The following is a 21,144-nucleotide window of genomic DNA, read 5'->3' on the forward strand; positions in this document are numbered from 1 at the left end:
ACGGCCTCCCCCATTGGCCCCCGTTCCCGCCCTGCGGCCCCGCCCGACGGCCCAGGGCGAGGCAGCGCGAACCACGGCTCCCAGCATGCACCGCAGACGGGACTGAGCCCGGAAACACCCGCGACTCACGTCCGGGGGCGGGTTCCGCTGCGGGACTACAGCTCCCATGATGCCGCGCGCAGTAGGCGGCCCGCCCCCCCCACGGGGTCGCTGCAGGATGGAGAAGCGGGCAGAGAGCGCGAGCGGCTTCAGGAAGGTGCGCGGCGCGGGGCGGGGGCCGCCCCGGGCTGTACCAGGTGCCCCGCGCTAACCAGCGGCCCGGCCCGGCGGTCTCGGGTCCAGCCTGGAGCGCGCCGCCGCCCGCCCCCTGTGGCGCAGCGGGCACGCGCTCTGTGAGCTGGCGCGCGCTTCCCGCGCTGTGCGGCAGGGGCCACCCCGCCCCGCCTCAAACCCCGCGCGGGCGGGCGCTGCCGTGGGAGGCTCCGTCTCCTCGTCCCCGGGAGCCCCGTCCCGCCTCCGCCCCGCTGCCGGCGACCCCCAGGCCCTCCCGCGCACGGCAGCGGCCGGTTTCCCCCCAACCGCCTTGCCCCTCCCGCCTGTCCCTGCCGGGCTCGCCCTGCTCGCCACCCGCCGGCTCTGGCACCAGGTGGGCACGGGCCGGAGTAGACGGTCAGCGCTTCTCTGGGGCCCCAGCCTGTGACCAGCAGCTCCAGATCCTCCACCTTCCGCCAGCTCCCACCCTGGCCCCCTTCACAAAGCCGTAGGTACGGCTGCGACTCTGAAACCTGAGGTCTCCTGCTTAGCCCTGTCCCCCCATCGTCGCCTCACAGAAGAGCCATTTCTGTTCTCCTGACAGCAGTCAGTGGGCTGCTGTCCGCCCTGCCTTCATCTCACTCCCTTTGGTGCTCTCAGCAGCGATGCTCTATCGGCCAGTCAAGGCTGCTAGGTTGTGGGAGGCCTGGTAGGCTAGCACTAGGCCCTTGAGCTCTAGGTGTGGCTTCTTGTGCTGCACTGTGTAGTTTTGTTTTGACCTAGCCACTGACTTTTCACTGGTGGTGATAGTCCTCCCTCCTTGTGGCTTCTGCAGGTCCTTCCTTCCTGCTGTCTTTGATCAATTCATTTCTGAGTTCAATCTTGTTTAATGTGTCTGTGCAGATGATATGCAAATCTCTTTCCCTGCCTCAACCTCATCAACTTCTTGCATCCCTTTAACTTTCTGTGCCAAAAACTGGTCATCAGATAGGATGCCCTACACCCAGAGTTATTGCCTAAGGTTTGGTGCCTGGTGTGTTCAGTCCTGGCCTGGTCTCCCAAAAGCAATCTGACAGAGCAGGGATCGTTTGAGGGAGATGGATAACTACAGCCTAGCCAAAACTTAGACTTTACAACAACTTTTAAGATTTACCTTAAACCTAACTGAAAAGGTTGCATGGGAATTTCTAAATCCCCTGTAGTAGGTGCAAACCAACCATGGTAGCACTGAGAATCTGACATTGACTTAACTGACTCACAGTGAAGAATAATGCAGAACTGTTTCCATGAAAGTAGCCTAAGGTGCAGATAAAGGGGAAAAGTGTTTAAGATTTTTATCAAGATGAAACCGCACAGATAGAAACCACAGCTTTGTGTCATTGGAAGCTGAGAATGGCAGATTTCAGAGACATGAAGCATTCATGTCGATTTAAGTTTTTACATCTTGCCGCCTGTTAGGAATAGGTTTCAGAGTAGCAGCCATGTTAATCTGTATTCGCAAAAAGAAAAGGAGTACTTGTGGCACCTTAGAAACTAACAAATTTATTTGAGCATAAGCTTTCGTGAGCTACAGCTCACTTCCACTGCATGCATCTGATGAAGTGAGCTGTAGCTCACGAAAACTTATGCTCAAATAAATTTGTTAGTCTCTAAGGTGCCACAAGTACTCCTTTTCCTTCTGTTAGGAATAGAAACACTTGAGGGGATGTGTGTATAAGCAAATGTTTCCAACCACTGATTCTCATGCGCTGATCAGAAAAGGAAAGTCCTTCTCTCCAAAAACATAATGTGCAGAAATAAAGGATTTAAATATCTATTTATTTGTATTGTGGTAGCACCTAGAAGCCCAGACAAGGCCTGGGTCCTATCTGCTTGGTACTGTACAGATGCTTAGTGAGAGACAATCCCTTTTACACTTGAGCTTGCAGCCTAAGTAGTAGACAAGACAAAGGGGTGGGAAGAAAAACACAGATAGAGACAAGTACTGCCTTAGAAGTGGCTGGGGGATTTCCTCCAATTGTGGGATAGGGGAGGACAGGACTGTTTATACAGTTTATGGCCAGGAAAGGCAGGAAAAGGAGCTTAATTTGTTTCTCACTCACCAGTTCTATATCATGTTCCCTTTTCATGCAGGAGACTGTGAACAAAATACTTCATCTCCACTTCAAAGATGACAAAACTCGAGGTAAGTGCTTCTCCTGTACTCTCTCTGCAGAGAGCTAGATTCCTACTGAAAATTACCTAGCTGCCAATAGTACATAGTGTAGTTGTAGCTGTGTAGGGTGTTAGAGACACAAGGTGGGTGTGGTCATATCTTTTATTGGACCATCTTCTGTTGGTGAGAGAGACAAGATTTCGAGCCACACAGAGCTCTTCTGAAATTCAGGAATACCAGAGGTGACCAGGAAGCCACCCTGGCTCTGTGTTGGTTCTCGGTTTAAATGGGCAAACACTTGTTCCCTGGATGTACATGCTGTAGTGTTGGCAGTTTCTGCAAGGCAAACACTTGTTCCCTAGGTGTACATGCTGTCTAAGGCAGAAGTTCTCCAACTGTGGTCCGCGAGCTCCATTCAGGTGGTCCGCGGATAGTTCCTTCTATACAGGATGCATCCGATGAAGTGAGCTGTAGCTCACGAAAGCTTATGCTCAAATAAATTGGCTAGTCTCTAAGGTGTGCACTTACGAGAAAATGAAGGGCTGCCCGCACTGGTGTGGCTCCACTAATTAGGTGCCTGGACCCTGGAGAAGATGCACATGTAAGGTGAGGTGGTGGCCTTGGGGAAAGAGGGAGTAGGGGGAATTTGGGCCGTGCAAGACTGCGGCGCCAGAGAAAGAGGTGACTTTCTCCAGCTTCAGGGCTGCGGCTGCTGGGGAGAGAATTCCCTCCTTCCCAGCCCAGCTTGGGGGCTGCTGTGGTGGGGGAGAGATTACTGATATTAAAATGAGTTGCGTGCTTTTATTTGTAGAACAAAAACACGTTTATTATTTAGTTTTTTATATAACACTTTTATCCAAAGCGCTTTACAATAGTTAGCTAACAGTACAAACAACATTTGGAAAGTTCATTAAGTGGTCCACCGAGACCCTCAGCAATTTTCAGGTGGTCCGTGGGAGGAAAAAAAAGTTTGAGAACCACTGGTCGAAGGCACTAATCTGGCCCCCATTGCCATAGAATCTGAGCAACTTTAATATATTTATCCTCAAGGTAGGGAAGTGCTGTTAGGGAATTAAGACCCAGAGAGACTAAGGGCTTGTCTACATGGGAACACTTAGGAAAATTAAGACTGACTAATGAAAGGTGTGAATTTAAAGTGCATTAGTTAAACTGGATTAAAGCCATAGAACCTTAGGCTTGGAAGGGACCGCAAGAGGTCATCTAATCCAGTCCACTGAACTCACAGCAGGACTAATCTATTATCTAGACCATCCCTGACAGGTGTTTGTCGAACCTGCTCTTAAAAATCTCCAATGGTAGAGATTCCACATCCTGCCTGGACAGCTTATTTCAGTGCTTAACCACCTTGACAGTTAAGAATTTTTTCCTAATGTCCAACCTAAACTGCCCGTGCTGCAATTTAAACCCATTACTTCTTGTCCTGTCCTCCTTGTAACAATCTTTTATGTACTTGAAAACTGTTATGTCCTTCTGTCTTCTCTTCTCTAGCCTAAAGAAACCCAATTTTTTCAATCTTCCCTCACAGGTTATATTTTCTAGACCTTTAATCAATTTTATTGCTCTTCTTTGGACTTTGTCTATATTTTCCAGAACTGGACACAATACTCCAGTTGAGGCCTAATCTGCGCAGAGTAAAATGGAAGAATTACTTATCGTGTCTTGTTTACAGCACTCCTGCTAATACATCCTAGAATAATGTTTGCTTTTTTTGCAACAGTATTACACTCTTGACTCATGTTTAGCTTGTGATCCACTATGACAAGCTCTTTCTGCAGTACTCCTTCCTAGGCAGTCATTTTCCATTTTGTATGTGTGCAACTGATTGTTCCTTCCTAAGTGGAGTACTTTGCATTTTTTCTTATTGAATTTCATCCTATTTTCTTCAGACCATTTCTCCAGTTTGTCCAGATCATTTTGAATTTTAATCCTGTCCTCCAAAGCACTTGCAATCCCTCCCAGCTTGCTATTGTCCACAAACTTTATAAGTGTACTCTATGCCATTATCTAAATAATTTGATGAAGATATTGAACAGAACTGGACCCAGAACTGATCCCTGCGGGACCCCACTCAATATGCCCATCCAGCTTGACTGTGAACCACTCATAACTACTCTGGGAATGATTTCCCAAACCATTGTCTCTCTCACCAACAGAAGATGGCACCAACCTTATAGTAGCTCCATCTAGGTTGTATTTCCCTAGTTTGTTTATGAGAAAGTCATATGAGACAGTATCAAAGCCATAGGTATTAAAGTAAAGATATACCACATCTACCACTCCCCCCTCCCTCCACAAAGTTTGTTACCCATCAAAGAAAGCTATTAGGTTGGTTTGACATGATTTTTTCTTGACAAAGCCATGCTGACTGTTACTTATCACTTTATTATCTTCTAGGTGTTTGCAAATTGCTTGCTTGATTATTTGCTCTATTATTGTTTCAGGTACTGAAGTTAAGATGACTGGTCTGTAATTCCCCAAGTTGTCCTTATTTCCCTTTTCCAGTCCTCTGGAATCTCTCCTGTCTTCCATGACTTTTCAAAGATTAATTGCTAATGGCTCAGATACCTCCTCAGTCAGCTCCTTGAGTATTCTCTAGGATGTTTTTAATCAGGCCCTTGTAACTTGAAGACATCTAAGTTGTCTAAGTAATTTGTAATTTGTTCTTTCCCTATTTTAGCCTTTGATTCTACCTCATTCTCACTGGCATTCACTATGTTAGACATCCAATTGCTACTAACCTTTGTGGTGAAAACAAAAAGTCATTTAACACTTCTGCCATTTCCACATTTTCTGTTATTTTTCTCCCCTCATTGAATAACAGGCCTACCCTGTCCTTGCTCTTCCTCTTGCTTCTAATGTATTTATAGAATGTTTTCTTGTTAACCTTTGTCTCTAGCTATAGTAGAACCTCAGAGTTACAAACACCTCAGGAATGGAGATTGACCGTAACTCTGAACAAAAGGTTACGGTGGCTCTTTCAAAACTTTACAACTGAACATTGACTTAATACAACTTTGAAACTTTACTATGCAGAATAAAAATGCTGCTTTTAGCCATCTTAATTTAAAATGAAACAACCAGAGAAATAGTTTCCTTACCTTGTCAAATCTTTTTTTAAACTTTCCCTTATTTTTGTAGTAGTTTACATTTAACACAGTACTGTACTTTTATTTTTTTTTCTCCGCTGCTGCCTGATTGATACTTCCAAATGCGGTGTGCGGTTGACTAGTCAGTTTGTAACTCTGAGGTTCTCCTGTAGTTTAATCTTGTTTTGTGCCTTGGCCTTTCTAATTTTGTCCTTATGTGCTTGTGTGTTTGTTTGTTTATATTCATCCAGTGTAATTTGACCTAGTTTCCACTTCTTGTTGGATTCGAGAAGCAGATCTTCAATGATCTGAAAAAGTCAGTGTGGTCTCTTACCATACTCTATCTTTCCTATGCAGTGGGATAGTTTGCTTTTGTGCCCTTAATAACGTCTCTTTGAAAACTTCCAACTCTCTTGAACTGTTTTTCCCCTTAGACTTGCTTCCCATGAGATCTTACCTACCAATTCCCTGACTTTGCTAAAGTCTGCCTTCTTAATCCATTATCTTTATTGAGCTGTTCTCCCTCCTACCATTCATTAGAATCATGAAGTCTACCATTTCATGATCACTTTCACCTTTGCTGCCTTCTACTTTAAAATTCTCAACCAGTCCCTCCCTCTTTGTCAAAATTAACAGCCTCTCCCCTAGTAGCTTTCTCCATCTTCTGAACTAACAGATTGTCTCCAATACATTTCAAGAACTTGTTGGATAATCCGTGCCCTGCTGTGTTATTTTCCCAACAGATGTCTGGGTAGCTGAAGTCCCCCATCACCACCAAGTCCTGTGCGTTGGATGATTTTATGTGTTTTAATAAAGCCTCATTCACCTCTTCTTCCTGGTTAGGTGGTCTGTAGTAGACCCTTACTATGACATCACCCTTCTTTTTTACCCCCTTCATCCTTACCCAGAGACTTTCAACAAGTCTGTCTCCTATTTCCATCTTAACCTTGGTCCAATGTGTACATTTTTAATATATAAGGCAACACCACCTCCCTTTTTTCCCCTGCCTGTCCTTCCTGAGCAAGCTGTACCCTTCTATACCCATACTGTATTCCAGCCATGCGTATAGTCCCACTACTGTGATGCCAAGTATGTCATAGTTCTGTTTATTAACTAGCCTTTCAATTTCTTCCTGCTTATTTCCCATACTTCTCACATTAGTATACAGACATCTAAGATACTGATTTGATTTCCCCCTTATGTTCTCTTGTCTGTCTCTTATCCCTGTTATGACAGCCCATGCTGACCCCCAGATTCTGACCTTTCTCCCAAGTCTTCGTGTTTTGGACTTACCTGTGGGCTTTTATCACCCGCCCCCATCAAACCTAGTTTAAAGCCCTCCTCATGAGGTTAGCCAGTCTGTATCCAAAGATGCTTTTCCCCCTCCTCATTAGATGGACCCCTTCTCTGCTTAGCAGATGACAGAATGTAGTTTAGCAGTCCTTCTTTCCAGAACAGCATCCAGTGGTCAAGGAAGTCGAAGCCCTCCTGGCGACACCATCTTCGCAGCCAGGCATTCATTTCTAGGATGGATCTGTCTCTGCCTAGGCCCCTACCCTTGACCAGAAGGATCGAAGAGAACAGCACCTGTGCTCCCAACTCCTTCACCCTTCTCCCAGAGCCCTGTAGTCACTTCTGGTCTGCTCAGGGTCATACCTCACAGTATCATTAGTGCCCACATGAATTAGTAGGAGGGGGTAGTAGTCAGAGGGCCAGATGATCCTCAACAATCGTTCCATAATGTCTCAATACAGGCCCCTGGCAGGCAGCATGCCTCCTGGGATGTCATGTCAGGCCAACAGATTGGCGCCTCTATCCCCCTCAGAAGAGAGTCACCAACCACCACTAAACTACATTTCTTCCTGGGAGCGGTGGCTGGGATCCTACCAGCCTTAGGGGTGCACGGCTTCTCCTCCTCCTCCAGGGTTGATTCGTCATGGCTCTTGGCAGAGCAGCATAACGGTTCTTCATCGCTATGGTGGGTGGGTGGAGCACGGCCTGCTGCCAGAAATAACTAGCAGCCAGTGTGCTCCCTGTGACAGCCATGTCCTCCTTCCCTGGTGGCATGACAGCAGTCGTAAAATATCAAGGTTGGAAGGGACCTCAGGAGGTCATCTAGTCTCACCCCCTGCTCAAAGCAGGACCAACCCCAACTAAATCATCCCAGCCAGGGCTTTGTCAAGCCTGACCTTAAAAACCTCTAAGGAAGGAGATTCCACCACCTCCCTACGTAACCCATTCCAGTGCTTCACCACCCTCCTAGTGAAAAAGTTTTTCCAAATATCCAACCTAAACCTCCTCCACTGCAACTTGAGACCATTACTCCTTGTTCTGTCATCTGCTACCACTGAGAACTGTGCAGATCCATCCTCTTTGGAACCCCCTTTCGGGTACTTGAAAGCAGCTATCAAATCCGCCCATATTCTTCTCTTCTGCAGACTAAATAATCCCAGTTCCCTCAGCCTCATAAGTCGTGCTCCAGCCCCCTAATCATTTTCATTGCCCTCTGCTGGACTCTTTCCAATATTTCCACATCCTTGTAGTGTGGGGCCCAAAACTGGACACAGTACTCCAGCTGAGGTCTCAGCAATGCCGAATAGAGGGGAATTATCATGTCCCTCGATCTGCTGGCAATGCTCCTACTTATACAACCCAAAATGCCGTTCGCCTTCTTGGCAACAAGGGCACACTCTAGTCCTCTCTAGCTGGATAGTTTCCTCAGCCTTTGACATCTCTGTATGAATACTCTCAATGTATTCCTCATGGGCACGGATGCTCCTCAGCCTAGCCACCTCTTTCTGTAGCTCTACTTGCTTCCTGAAAGATACCACCAGCAGTTACCTTTCCCACTGGATAGTCCCTCTTCAGCCTGGCTTTCTGGGAGTGGGAAATGCAAGCACAGTGTCTGCAAACCCACACCATATGTGAATACTCAGTCAGAATTAAAGTGGTTTAGTTTAATTCACTCAAGGGATTTGCCCAGGGGCAGATGGGAAGTTTGTGGTGGAGCAGGGACTTGAACCCAGGCCTTAAGTTCTAGGCTAATTCCCTAAGCTTGTGCCCATCCTGCCTCCTTCTGTAGCACGTCTTCTGATAATGCCACTTTCCTTTTTCCCCTAGTCAGCAGTGATGCTTTGCTGCTAATGGCAGAAATGCTGAACGTATTTGTTCGAGGTAAGTGCTTAGGAGCAGCCCTTTTATTCTCAATACTTGTGGTCATAGATTTGGGTCAATTAGAAAAGTTGTGGCAGTTCTGGCAAGGCCCTTTGCTTGTGCTTTGATGGAGCTTTTCTAAAACTTGCCTCCAGGAAAGGCAATCTTCCATAGAGCTGCTCTTCCTTGGGGTAGTCTGATTAACATATCTAGGCTTCTGTGGCAGGACAGTGTAAAGAAACGAGCCTGTTCTGTCAAGTTGCAGGGACCTCACTGCTAGGTTATTATACCTACTCTGCCTGTGGAATGGCTTTCTGCTTGTTAGGTGCCACTCCCTAGTGCAACAGCACAAGCCAGTGTGAGTGAAGAGTGGTGAATGGAGAGGAGCCAGCTATCTTCTCAGCTGTGGTTGTATAATGCCATGAAAGACTCCATTTTACACAAGACTGGGATGCTAAAACCAAGAGGGATCTTGAGAAAGTGTTTCCCTTTTACCCTGTGGTTCTGTAACTGCACCCTAAAATCCAGCCCTGTTAGCTTAGGACTTCCCTTTCCACACCTACTTGTGATGTGAGCCTTATCTTGCATGTGTGTCGCAGAAGCTGCAGCCCGCGGAGCACGGCAGGCTCAGGCAGAGGACCTGGACAGGGTGGATATCGAACACGTGGAGAAAGTGCTGCCACAGCTGGTATGTAAAGTGCAGTCCCGCTTTCCCGGCTCACAGGAAAAGGATGTGGGCACAGGCCTCTTAATCCCCTTCCCTCAGGGGGATGTTTGACTAGTTAGTAATATCCTTACACCGCTGCTGGGGACCCCACAGATGTGTTAATGACTAGCTTGGAACTGCCTCTTACTGTTATGAGAACTAAAGCAACTGCTGCTCTCTTCTTACAGCTTCTGGATTTTTAGAGGCCTGATCAAGCAGAAAGGGATGCATCAGCTGCTAAGAGGAGAAAGTCCTGATCTGGGAGTTAATCTGATACTGAACGTCTGGACTGGCATCCTGTTTAGCTACGGGGATGGGCACTGTTGTTGCTTCACTATGCCCTTGCCATCTTGCTGCAGTAACTGCTGCTTCCTCACCCCTCTCATCTGAGCAGAGCAAGCCCTCAGCAACTGCAGAGTAAGATGCCATTCTCATTTTGATTGTTGTAGACCAAATGACTATAGCAGGGCATCTTGCCCTCAAAAGCTGGGTCCCATCCTGCTCCTGCAGTAGCAGTTTACAGCCCAGAATGAATAGCATGGCCAGAGCACTGCTACTTTCTCTGCCAGAGAAACAGGTGCCAGCCTGTGTGGAAAGAGTGAGTGGCTGGAAACCTTCCTCTAGCTGTGGGTTCTCATCACCTCAGGAGGCTGCTGTGGCAGGAGTTTAAAGTCCAATTCCATGGCTGTCTGAGTAGTTTAAACAGGAGCTCAGCTGAAGGGCTGTGCCAAAAGCAGGTACCTGATTTTTATTTTCTAAATAAACAGTGCCTCTCCCCCAATACTTTCCAGCATTCCTCCAGGGCAGTGACATCAAAGAGTGCTTAGAACCTTTTAACTGTTTGATATTCTTCTCAGAAGCTGCTTCCCTCTGCTATAAATTTGTTCTCACAAAGAAACATCAATAAATCAAAAATAAGTCTCCCTGGCTCAGGCTTTTCACTGCAATTAATCATCGAAAGTCAAGTTGCTTCAAAGACTTGCTCAGCTTCCCCCACCCTCTTCTCTAAATCTTCACAGGCCGAAAGGAAAACTCTTAAAAAGGGACAGAATAACAAACAGCATGTGTGAGAATCCCACATCATGGGACAGCATGTCCCCTTTGCCAGCAGGGGAGAGGGAAGCTGTGAAATAAGAAACCTTACACATGTAGGCAGGACCTACACTGCTGAACCTGGCTTTGTTGGGGAATATTAGGCTTGCTGCTGCAGAAGCAGCTGACACCAACATGTCTGAGAACTAGCTTTCCAGTTGCTTATTGTCTCTTCTTTGTGGGGTCCTTTGTGAAAAGTGGTAGAGATTTCCCAGCTGCCATGGGTAGCAGGCAAGGAGTGGATGAGCCGGTAGCACTGCTCTCTCCCTTTCAGGCTATGACCACTGGTGATATGAAGGGGGAAGCTTTTGTTGCCTTGTTTGTGTGTTGATCAAGGTCTGCAGATCACAGTTCTACAAGCACCAGGCAGTTTGAGGCTTTATGAAAAGATTACTAGTAGAGGTCAGATCAAATGATGCTTATCTAAGTCATCAGATGCTAAGTAATTCATGCATGACTCAGGTACTGAGCATTGGGAACAAGGACTTCTCATTGTGATTGCCCTGCTGGAAAGCCTGCAGTTGTCAGTGTGTAAGATTGTCTCAGGGTCAAGCTGTTCTTTTCCAGAGAGCACTTACCTTGCCCACCTGTTGCTTTTCTTGCCCCTTCTATAGAAACTGCATGTTAAAGATCCAGCAAGGGTGCCCTGTGATGTCAATTCCATGAGCCAGCAAGAAACAGACAGCTGTTCTATAAGTCTACTTCCTTGGGTGAAAGAGGCTAAAGATAACTGCAGAAGTGGAGGTGTGTAACTGGTGGCTGTCAGCATTAACCAACGGCTCCATGAACAGAGGGTTGGTTTATTTGGTAACTGTTGAATGGGACAGCCTTTCACCATCTCACTGATGAGGTACAGTTTGCACAGGGCACAGTCTGTTCAGCAGACAAGCTTAGGCAGAGAAGAATTAACTGAATGAGGTAATGTGCATAATTAGCAGTATGAAGGCTGGCTCCTACAACCCAGAAGTTGAATGCCACCTGCTTCCAATGGCACAGCCCATTAGTCACAGTGTAATTGGAGAAGCAAGAGTTATCTTGATTTTAAAATGATTAGAAAGTTCACTTTGGGAATCCAATTAAACCCAGCACTGCTCCTGTGGCTGTTGCTCACCTGCAGTTAAACAGAAATTGTGCCAGGACTTTAGTGTCTCTACACTTGGTAAAGCAGCAGTTAAACTTCTTCTCTGAAGCACACACACCATACCCCAGATTAGGCTAGCAGCTGTAGCCTCTCACCCCATCAGTTATTAACCCAGACACTGCCCCAAGACCAGCTCATTATTGCTGGTAGAAGGGGAAAATAGAGAAACCTTTAGTATTTCAATAGGAATATACAGAACACTTACAGAGCAAAGTATCCTATCAAAGCACTTTCTAACTAGCAGTAAGGCATGTCTCAGGGAATTGCTGCTACATGCAAGCCCTGTAGTAGCATTTGATCATGACTGTAGTATCTAGAAGAGATAAAGGAGGATCAGTGAAATCACAAGGGACAAGCGGTGAGAGGAGCTCCTATCAGCCAAGCTTCTGTTATCCATTCTACTGGTGGATGGGTCAAGCAACATTGGCTCATACATGCTACCCATACAGAAATAGCATGCAGTAGCTCCCTGGTCCCAAATGTGTGTGTCATGTGAAGCAGCTCTGTCCCTCAGCCCATCTCACAGTACACACAGCATATTGATTAAGATGGACTATTCCACAAGGAAATGTGAAAGAGCAACTCCCAGCCATCAGCACAGTCCTAGAGGAAACAGCAAAGCAGAAGCAGCTCTAGGATAGGGCACAGTTGGAAGGAAACTCACCAAGCACCTGGACAGAAAAGATGGATTCTGTTATTAAACTCTTCCATCCCAGGGTTAATCCCAAAGTTAACAATCTTAGAATTAAGTTTAGATTAATCCTTTTCATCCCAGTGGAATCTTGCTGTAGTTTGTCTCACTTGTGCAACTACTCACATGCCTGGGTGAGCGGTTATTTACTATTTAGAGCAGCAAATAGTCAATTCCCCAGTGCCAGAGGCTGCAGCACACACATCCCATCTGTTCATGTTTGGGTATCACGTAAGAAATCAATCTTCTCTCCCTTACAGCCTGCTCCCTCAGCTTTGAGTTTCCTTTTTCCTCTTCTACCTTTCTTTCATTGCTCCCCCTCCCTCTGATGTTCATCAAAGCATTTGGGAGCATGTGGAAGTAATTAGACCTGAAGGGAAATGTTGGCCAGTCTGGGAGACAATGACAAGTGCCAGGAACTCTGGGTGCCCCTTTCAGCCACTTTGAAGTTCATTCAGATGGTACAAAACTCAGTTTTGCTTTGTTGGGGGAAAAAAAAAAAAGGTGGGGGGGATGTCAGGCCCAGTGAATAGGGAGCAGGTTCCTGTGAACTGATAAAGAAACAGAACAGTGGGGAAGAAACACATTATCAAAGACCCCGACAAAAAGGCTGCCTGTGGCCACTCTGCTTTATTACATCTACAAATTGTGCAGACACACACATAGTTCAAGGAAAAAAGTCTGTTCAGGGAAAACAAATGGTGAGAATTATTACCATAACATAGTAACTCTGTCCAACTGGAATTACTGGACTATGAAAAAAACTTCAAATAAAATACAGCAGCCTGGATATTGTGGCACTACAGACCTCATCTCTATGGCAGGCACATTTCTAAACCTTAACTCACATCCCAACACTGCATATGGGTGAGGCAGAGCATCGTTCCTTACTGTACCCATACTGCAAACACACAGCAAGTCCACTGCAGGCAACATCAAAGCCAAATAAATCAGCAGATGGAGAGTCAAATGAAGAGACCTTTCACTGGATTTTTGCTCTCATTAGAGGAGTAGTTAATTATGTGTAATGGAAATAAAACAGCTTAGTCCAGAGGCATATTCTAAAGGCATGTCATTAATAGATACCTGCATTTTTCATTAACAAGACTCCACCAGTGGAAAACAGACAAGTACAATGAACAAGGAAGTTTTCAACAAAAGCCACTCAGTAAATTGTGAGTTATCTAAACGCTCCTGCAGGACTACCAGCAGCAAGTAGCCACTGCCACACCATAGGGACCAGCCCAGTTCTGGGCAACACTTTACAGCTGTAGGTGAAATTATGAAGCTGATTCCAGCACTAAGATCTTGTTCCAGGCAGCAGAGCAGCCACGCTGCTTCAGGTAACCTCTGAAGACAGAAATTAGAAGGCTTGAGTGTCAAACACCTATAGAAGCAAAGTCAGCAGTCAAGGGATGGCTAGGAAGAATTCTCTCTACCTGCTCCTTTCAGATTACATGCATGCAGTTTCTCCTTCTGGCCCTGCTTCTCTTGCCAGGCAGATGGTCTTACAACACATAGGGCTTTGTCTGCTCACAACAAGATAGAAGTAGCAACATAAAACAGCTATTCTATTTTATTTTTTTAAGAAATAAATCATGTTGTTCAGGTCTCTCCAGGACCACCAATGGTTTATTACAAACTTTGTAGCAGTTCAAATGGAAAGAAGTGCAATTGATTCTGCTGCTTCTCAGTCCAGCCAAGTAGTCTTGCACGCCCAGCACCTGGGATGTTTCATCTCTTCCCAGCTGTAAGAAGAAAACATAAGGACGGGCTTATAGCTCTTATTGGAATCCTGTTAGAGAGAAAGGGTGAGGGCTGCTTCTCCAAACCCTACCAGGGTCACAGGGGCTTGTCCTACATACTCGCCCAATCATGTAACGACCTAGCTGAGGCCCTGAACACACTGGGCTCCCCGCTCCAGCTGTACCCAGGCAGTATAATTATAGCACTTTAGCTCAGAGCTTGGTAAGAACTGAATAGGGGAGCCTACAACAACCGTGTGACTTCCAGGGCAGATATGGCTATCCCTCCACTGCCAGACACACGGCTATCCACTCCTACTTGGCTGCTCACAGCCCTCTCAACACTGCAGATCTCTGGCAGGCAGGACAGGTGATTAACATCTTCACTTCTTGCACTACAGACTTTAACCAAATATTCCCCATAGGGCAGAGAAAGGTTCTTTACCCAGCATGGGAATGCATCATGCATATACTGCTTCTGAAGACTCCCATGTACCCTGCATCAAAATCCCAGCGTCATTCTAAAGCAGTTCAGCCATATGGGGGCAAATGGACTAAACCACAGATTTGATATTTCCAGTTACTTGATGCCCTACTTTAAGTTTGCTGGAGCACCTGCCAGAATCAAATGATAAAATTTTAATTTCAAAAGCTATCATCAGATCTCAGCCAGAGATTTTAGCTCTGCTTTGGGGTTTTTTGGAAGGAGAGGAGAGGAGGGGGTTGGTTACAAAAATGTTAGATGGTCTTTTTGAACTTTGCTGACCCATTTTGTGTGAGCATAATTCAAGAACCTCTCTTCCAATTCATATCATGTCCCAGATCTAACCTACCATTTTGACACAGAGATTGATACTGTGGATTGTGATAGAAACTCAGTTGCAATCTTAATTACAGAGCGATTGCCACCACTCCATAGCAATAAGCACCAACAATGAAGTATTAATGATAGAATTTTAGCAAGACTGCACAATCAAGACAAAGGGGATGGTTCTGAGATCAACTGTGCCAGCACATGGAAACAACCCAAATAGCTTTTACAGAGGTTCGGGGCCTTTTCTTATCGCAATTGGGACATCAGATCCACATCATGCCCATCAGCAATTAAACTGAATAGTTCTGGGATCACAAGTCATGGCAGTTGATTCCTGCAGTGAGGCTCTGCAGAGGCAGCTTCCACAGAGCAGGAAGGGAAAGCTCTCCCTCTGATCCCAGATGATACCTGGCAGCTTCAGCCACTTTGGTACTTTTTCAGGGGGGCTTCTCACTGGCTGTGAAGCTTCAGAGGCTCTTGCTGGTTCTGGGTTCTCTGCAGTTCTTTTCCCATCTGTCTCCTCTAGCCCAACTGGGGGTGGAACAGCTGTTTCTGAAGCTGGCGGAGCACAAGGGACTAGAGATTTGGACAAGCCTCTGAGAAGAGAAACAAGAAAGCAGAATGAAAGCAAGATTTTCACACTGGTCTCCACATACCCCAGCCCAGTGATTCATCAGGCCCAGGCCTCAAAAGGTTAATCTTCACCCCAGAAGCAAAGGCTTTAGGGCACATACCAGTCTGTAAGCAGATCTTCCAGCTCCTGCCAGATTTAGCAACAGACATGCCTCTCCATTTGAGCAGGATTCACCAAGCTGCAAAGTTGTAAATGAGCCTGAGAGCAGGGGAGTTTTTTTCTGGTGCCTGTAGGTTCTGCTCCTCTCCAGCAGGAGAGGTGTTGATTCCACCCTTCCCTTCCCACAAATGCCCACTCACATTAAGTAGCTTTGCTCACAGTCCCTACCTAGCTACTAGCAAGTCAGCTGTGGAAAGGGACACTGTGGACTCCAGCAGTTCTGGTCTCAAGTAACAATCTGTAAAACAAACCCAAACACATACATTTGTTAAGATCGTATCATCAGCCAGCCTGTAGACACTGTTACTGCAGCACCTCAGAACCACATAGCTCCAGCTAATCCCCCTTTGTGTGCTTCAGTGAGTTTCTGCTTTTTCCCAATACAATAGCCAACATTGTTAGCCACTGGGTGACAGTGACCCTCTCAAGGGATGCCGATTCCCACCGAACGTCAACGTTCTGATTATTCTTTGCCATTTCTAATCCATCCCTCAAAACTTGTGGTTTTCAGGCACTTGATCTCTGCATCTCAGAGGTTATGTTCTCTGGACCCAGAACTCCCTTTACACCTCTGAGAGAAGCAAACACAAATATTAACAGCACTACAACTATGCCAGAGAATCAGAGACTGTCCATCTCCACAGGAAGTCACAACAGGTTGGTCCCTACAGTACAATTTCTTGTTCTTTGTCTTGTTTAATTTTAAAGCAATGGGATTTCCACACTTCCTTCAGAGACCACCACTCCATGTTTGTCTACTGTGCCTACTCCATAGCCTAAAAATCTCATAAGAAATGCTTCCTGATTTACATTTACAATTATGTTAGTTAACTTGCATTAACTGGCAATCAACTTTGAAACAGAACAAAGCTAGTCTAGACAAGGCCTTAGGACTTGTCTACAGTTACATTTCATAACAATCTAACTTGCTGGCTCAGGGGTGTGAAAAATCATCCCCCGGAATGCACCAAGTCTGAGCGCTTTAAAGCACTAGTGTAGACAGGCTCCCAGTGCTAATCCCCTCATGGAGGTGGATTACCAGGAGCGCTGGGAGAGCTCTCTCCCAGCGCTCAAGCGCGACCATACTCGCACTTCAAAGTGCTGCCATGGGAGCGAGTTTCCAGTGTAGACATACCCTTAGTGATTCACAGTAGGGGCAGAGGTAATGGCAACGCAAGATTCACATAAACCTCATTCCCTCTCCTACCAATGCCACTCAACCCTGAGCTGGAAGTACCACCTCTGGGAAGTTCTCTCTCCAGAATTCACAAGTCTCTCTGCTAACAAAAGGAGTTAATTAGTGCTAATTGTGGGGAATTGTCTGCTAGGAATAGCACAGAGCTACTGCACCCCAGCTCATTTCACCCAACCAAGGAGATTAATGATTTACACTCATTCCAACCTTACACTGAACACAAACCAGTGCTGCCCACGCAAGGCTCCATATTCCACCCCCAAATACCTGAGCCATCTAACCCTCCTGTCCTTCATTACAGCTTCTCCACTCCCAGCTTTGTTTGAGATCTCTTGTTGGAACAATTCTGAAGCCACGGACACGATTAATCTGGCTAAAATACAGCAGCTGAGGAGCCAGCTGGAGAGAGAGAGAACTCACCTCTGTGCTCCTCAGATCCAAAGTGAATGACAGACGCTGGGAAGAGGTTAGCCTGAAGCAAAAGGAAAAGAGATGGATGAGAAAGGGACAGGGCAAACTGCAGGGCTGTCACAGCCAGCCTGCCTCGGACATTACATACATCTCTAAGGGAAGTCCAATCTCTTCCCCAACCCAGGGCAAAGGCACGGCAGCCATGAAAACATGGGTATTTGCTCATCAACCCTCTCCACCCCCAAAGCACCAATCCCTACTGTGGGCAGCAAAGCCCCTTAAAATAAATGCAACTGTATGAGTTGCAGGAGGGCTGAAACTGAACATGACAGCAGCTCGGACACTTTTTTGCCAGCTATGTCCTGGCTGCATCTTCTGGAGCGCAGTTTAAAATAAAAGCAAATGCAAGCAGGATGGGCAAGCCAATTTTCAGGGTATTGGGTATCATCTACACAGTCATATTTGAGGAGCCTAGGTGGCATTCAGTGACAGCCCCTGGAATCTGCTACTCAGTGATTTTCAGCTTCATTCAGAGTTCCTGACTCCCTGTGAGAAGCAGTTTCCCCAGGGGCCATGCTCCACCCCATGTTTATACCATCCCATTGGCATGTGCAGAATAGCCATCTTGTGGGCATCACCCCACCACCAAGCCTGCATCATGCCCCACTCTCTCTCCCAGTCTGCATTACTAGGATCACCAGCTCTTCCTTCCCTCCTTGAGAACACTAGAACATCTCTGGCTTCAGATTCTGGTTTCACTGTTGCTAACAGCTGCCCCTTTCCTCTCCTGGAAGGAAGCCTGAAATGTTCTTCAGTTCCCTGCTTTGGACAGGTCATACTGGCACTGCATGCCTGAAGAGGCTGAGGATCAATGTTCCATTAATGCAATTAAAGAAGTTGTCTTACAGTCTGCTACAGAGACCAACTACGATGAAACTGAGGAACTAGCAGTGCTGACTTTAGCTAATCAGTGTGGGGGCTAGTCCTGTGCAAGTCACCACCATATAGTTCCACCACAGTGCACCCTTCCAGTCTCCCTTGCTATTTTAGTCCTGCTCCACAAGCCAGGCCTACAGTCCTCCACCCTGCTCTTCTAGGTTTGCATCTCATTTGGAGAAGCTGCCAATCATACTAGAGAATGCTTAGCCTTAGTGAATTTTACCTACAGAGTGCTATACAAACACAGACTTTGCTTTTTGTTTTGTTCTTTTTAAAGAAAGTTGGGTGTGATGTGAAAATAATGCATCCTGGTCAAGCTGTGGGGAGCAAGTGATTACAGTATTGTCCTATTAGCCACAGATGGACAAGGAACAATGTTTTCAGATTCATAGATATTAAGGCCAGACGGGACCTTTGGCTCATATAGTCTGACATGCTATATATCATAGGCCAGACAATTTCACCCAGTTACCCCGTAGTGAACCAAATAACTTGTCTGACTAAAACATCTCTTTTTTTATCCAGTTTTCATTTGAAGACTGCAAGAGAGGGAGAATCCATCACTTCCCTTGGTAGTTTGTTCCAGTAGTTAATCATTCACTGTTAAAAATCTGTTTTACTTCTAATCTAGTCTGGTTTCAGCTTCCAACCATTGTCCTACCTTTCTTTGGTACATGAAGGAGCTCTTTAGTTAGCACCTGGTATTTTCTCCCTGAGATGGTATTCTTATACTAATCAAGTCACCTCTCAATCTTCTTTTTGATAAGGTAAACCAATTGAGCTCTGCAAGTCTCTCCCTGTAAGACATTTTCTCCAGCCCTCAAATTATTTGTCGCTCTTTTTTGTCCTCTCACCAAAGTTTCTCTGTCCTTTTTAAAAGTGGACATTAGAACTGGATACAATATTCCAGCATCAGTCTCACCAATGCCAGAAGCAGAGGTAAAATCACCTTCTTACTCCCACTCACTAATCCCCAGTTTATACACGCAAGGACTGCATTAGTCCCTTTTTGCCACAGCATCACATTGGGAGTTCATGTTCAGTTTTTAGTCCACTATGACTCCTAAATCCTTTTTAGAGTCATTGCTTTCCAAGATACAGCCCCTATTCTGTAGGCATGCTCTGCATTCTTTATTCCTACAACGTCTGACCTTGCATGTAGCTGTATTCAACACATTTCGCTTGAATAGGCCCAGCTTACCAAGTGATCCAGATACATTCGTATGACTGGCCTGTCATTTATAATTCTGTCAATCTTTGTGTCATCCGCAAATTTTAATCAGCAGTGATTTTATAATTATTTTCAGATCATCAATGAAAATGTTGAATAGCACTGGGGCAGAGAACTGATCCCTGCAGAACCCCACTAGAAACTCCCCCATTCAGTGAGCTATTTTTTTATATCTGTCAGTTAGTCAGTTCTTAATCCATTTAACATGTGCTTTATTGATACTGTATGTTGCTAATTTTTTAACGAGACTGTTGTGTGGTAGTATGTCAAATGCCTTACAAGTCTAAGTATACTACCTCTATGCAGTTACCTTTACCAATCAATTCGTAATATCGTATAATGAAATATCTTTGTGTAAAGAGCCATGATAGAAGACACTACTGCAATACAAAGTCTGGCCACAGGAATGGGGAGATAGTCAGAATCTAACTACCTCTTCTGAGAATGGCCCAGAGATCTGAGGCTGAATCCCCCGTGTCCCTGACCATCTTGGCTAATAGCCACTGATGGACCTATTCTCCAAGAATTTACGTAATTCTTTAATCCAGTTATATTTTTGGCCTTCACAGCATCCCCTGACAACGAGTTCCACAGGTTGACTGTGCGTTGTTTGAAGAAAATTTCTTTATGTTTGTTTTAAACCTGCCACCTATTAATTTGAATGAGTGACCCCTGGTTTGTGTGTATTGTGAAGGGGTAACCAACACTTCCCTATTCAGGTTCTCTGTACCATCCAGAATTTCATTAATTACTGACCTGTTAGTAATTTACTCATCACCTCTTCATTTATTAAACAAAAACACACACCTAGGTAGCCTGCAAAGTATACATTCAGATAATATCTTCAACTTCGTCTTCCTCCTCCCCTCCTTCCACGGTCTTTAATGCTCAACTTGTGTCATGTCATTTAGATAGCAAACTCTTTGGGGCGAGAATTATATTTACTGTATGTTCCACTACCTGGTCAAATGTCACAGGAGGACAAACTGTAGAGATGCAATTTCTCTACATCTCAAAGGAAAGCTTAGTGGAACAGCTAGTTCTAAAGCACACAAGAGGAAAAGCTATTCTCAACTTAGGCCTAGGCCTAAGTAACATGCAGCATCTGGTTCAATTAGTAACAGAGGATGAGGCTCTCAGTAACAGTGACCATAATATAATTAAATTCAAGATTGGGGGGGGGGGGGAAATAAGGTACCAAAAACTAAAACAATGACACTAAATTTCAGAAAGGAAGATCTCAAACTCATGGCATTGATCAAAAAGGCCCTAAACTTAAAAGCAAAGCAAGTAAAATCCCTAGATTTGGCATGGATGTCACTTAAGAAAACAACGGAGTCTCAGAAGGCATAAGTACCACTGAGCAAAAAGGGAAGCAGAAAGGCAAGCAGTCAGTCAGCCTGGTAAATAGTAAGAGGTTATTCAAGCCAAACAGTGATCCTTCAGATTTGGAAAACTAATCTTAGTGAAGCCAATAACAAAGGGATGTGTGAGAAGTAAATTTGAAGGACTAGACTTGAATTAAAAGAGCAAACAGCTAAAGGGACAAAAATAAACATCAAGGAATTACATGAAGTATATCAGAAGCAGGAAACTTCCAAAAGAAGTGGGGGGGTCTGGTGGATCACCGGGGGTTAAAAAGAGCAATTAAGAAAAATAAAGAAATTGGCTGAGAAGCAAAATTTATTTGCATCAGTCTTCACCACTAAGGGTGCTGAG

At 45.5% G+C, this 21,144-nt stretch overlaps 2 protein-coding genes across 8 annotated transcripts in view; one reads left to right on the top strand and one right to left on the bottom strand.

Moving 5' to 3' along the window:
* Positions 1-164: 164 nt before the first annotated feature.
* The window catches only part of CENPX (centromere protein X), a 28,501-nt gene continuing 7,521 nt past the window's right edge, over positions 165-21,144 (top strand). Inside the window, exons 1-7 of one of the 4 annotated variants that reach the window (XR_013347874.1) lie at positions 165-256; positions 2,386-2,437; positions 8,635-8,688; positions 9,267-9,355; positions 9,562-9,790; positions 16,161-16,306; positions 17,146-17,667. Coding sequence is in view for 1 of the 4 variants with exons in the window: in XM_077833266.1 (XP_077689392.1) it covers positions 167-256; positions 2,386-2,437; positions 8,635-8,688; positions 9,267-9,355; positions 9,562-9,576 (300 nt within the window). In the remaining 3 variants the exon portion in view is untranslated. Of the gene's footprint in view, positions 257-2,385; positions 2,438-8,634; positions 8,689-9,266; positions 9,356-9,561; positions 10,295-16,160; positions 16,307-17,145; positions 17,668-21,144 lie in introns of those variants that run through there. The other 3 variants (XR_013347875.1, XR_013347876.1, XM_077833266.1) reach the window with 3 other exon arrangements.
* ASPSCR1 (ASPSCR1 tether for SLC2A4, UBX domain containing) overlaps positions 12,909-21,144 on the bottom strand; it is an 87,806-nt gene continuing 79,570 nt past the window's right edge. For 3 of the 4 annotated variants that reach the window (XM_077833262.1, XM_077833263.1, XM_077833264.1), the window contains 4 exons: positions 17,265-17,316; positions 15,818-15,887; positions 15,265-15,452; positions 12,909-14,045 (listed from right to left, as the gene is read on the bottom strand). In XM_077833262.1, the coding sequence (XP_077689388.1) occupies positions 14,032-14,045; positions 15,265-15,452; positions 15,818-15,887; positions 17,265-17,316 (324 nt within the window). In that variant the 3' untranslated portion in view covers positions 12,909-14,031. Of the gene's footprint in view, positions 14,046-15,264; positions 15,453-15,817; positions 15,888-17,264; positions 17,317-21,144 lie in introns of those variants that run through there. The other variant, XR_013347873.1, reaches the window with a different exon arrangement.

The sequence above is a fragment of the Eretmochelys imbricata genome, chromosome 14, assembly GCF_965152235.1.
Source record: "Eretmochelys imbricata isolate rEreImb1 chromosome 14, rEreImb1.hap1, whole genome shotgun sequence".
NCBI classification, from domain to species: domain Eukaryota; kingdom Metazoa; phylum Chordata; order Testudines; family Cheloniidae; genus Eretmochelys; species Eretmochelys imbricata.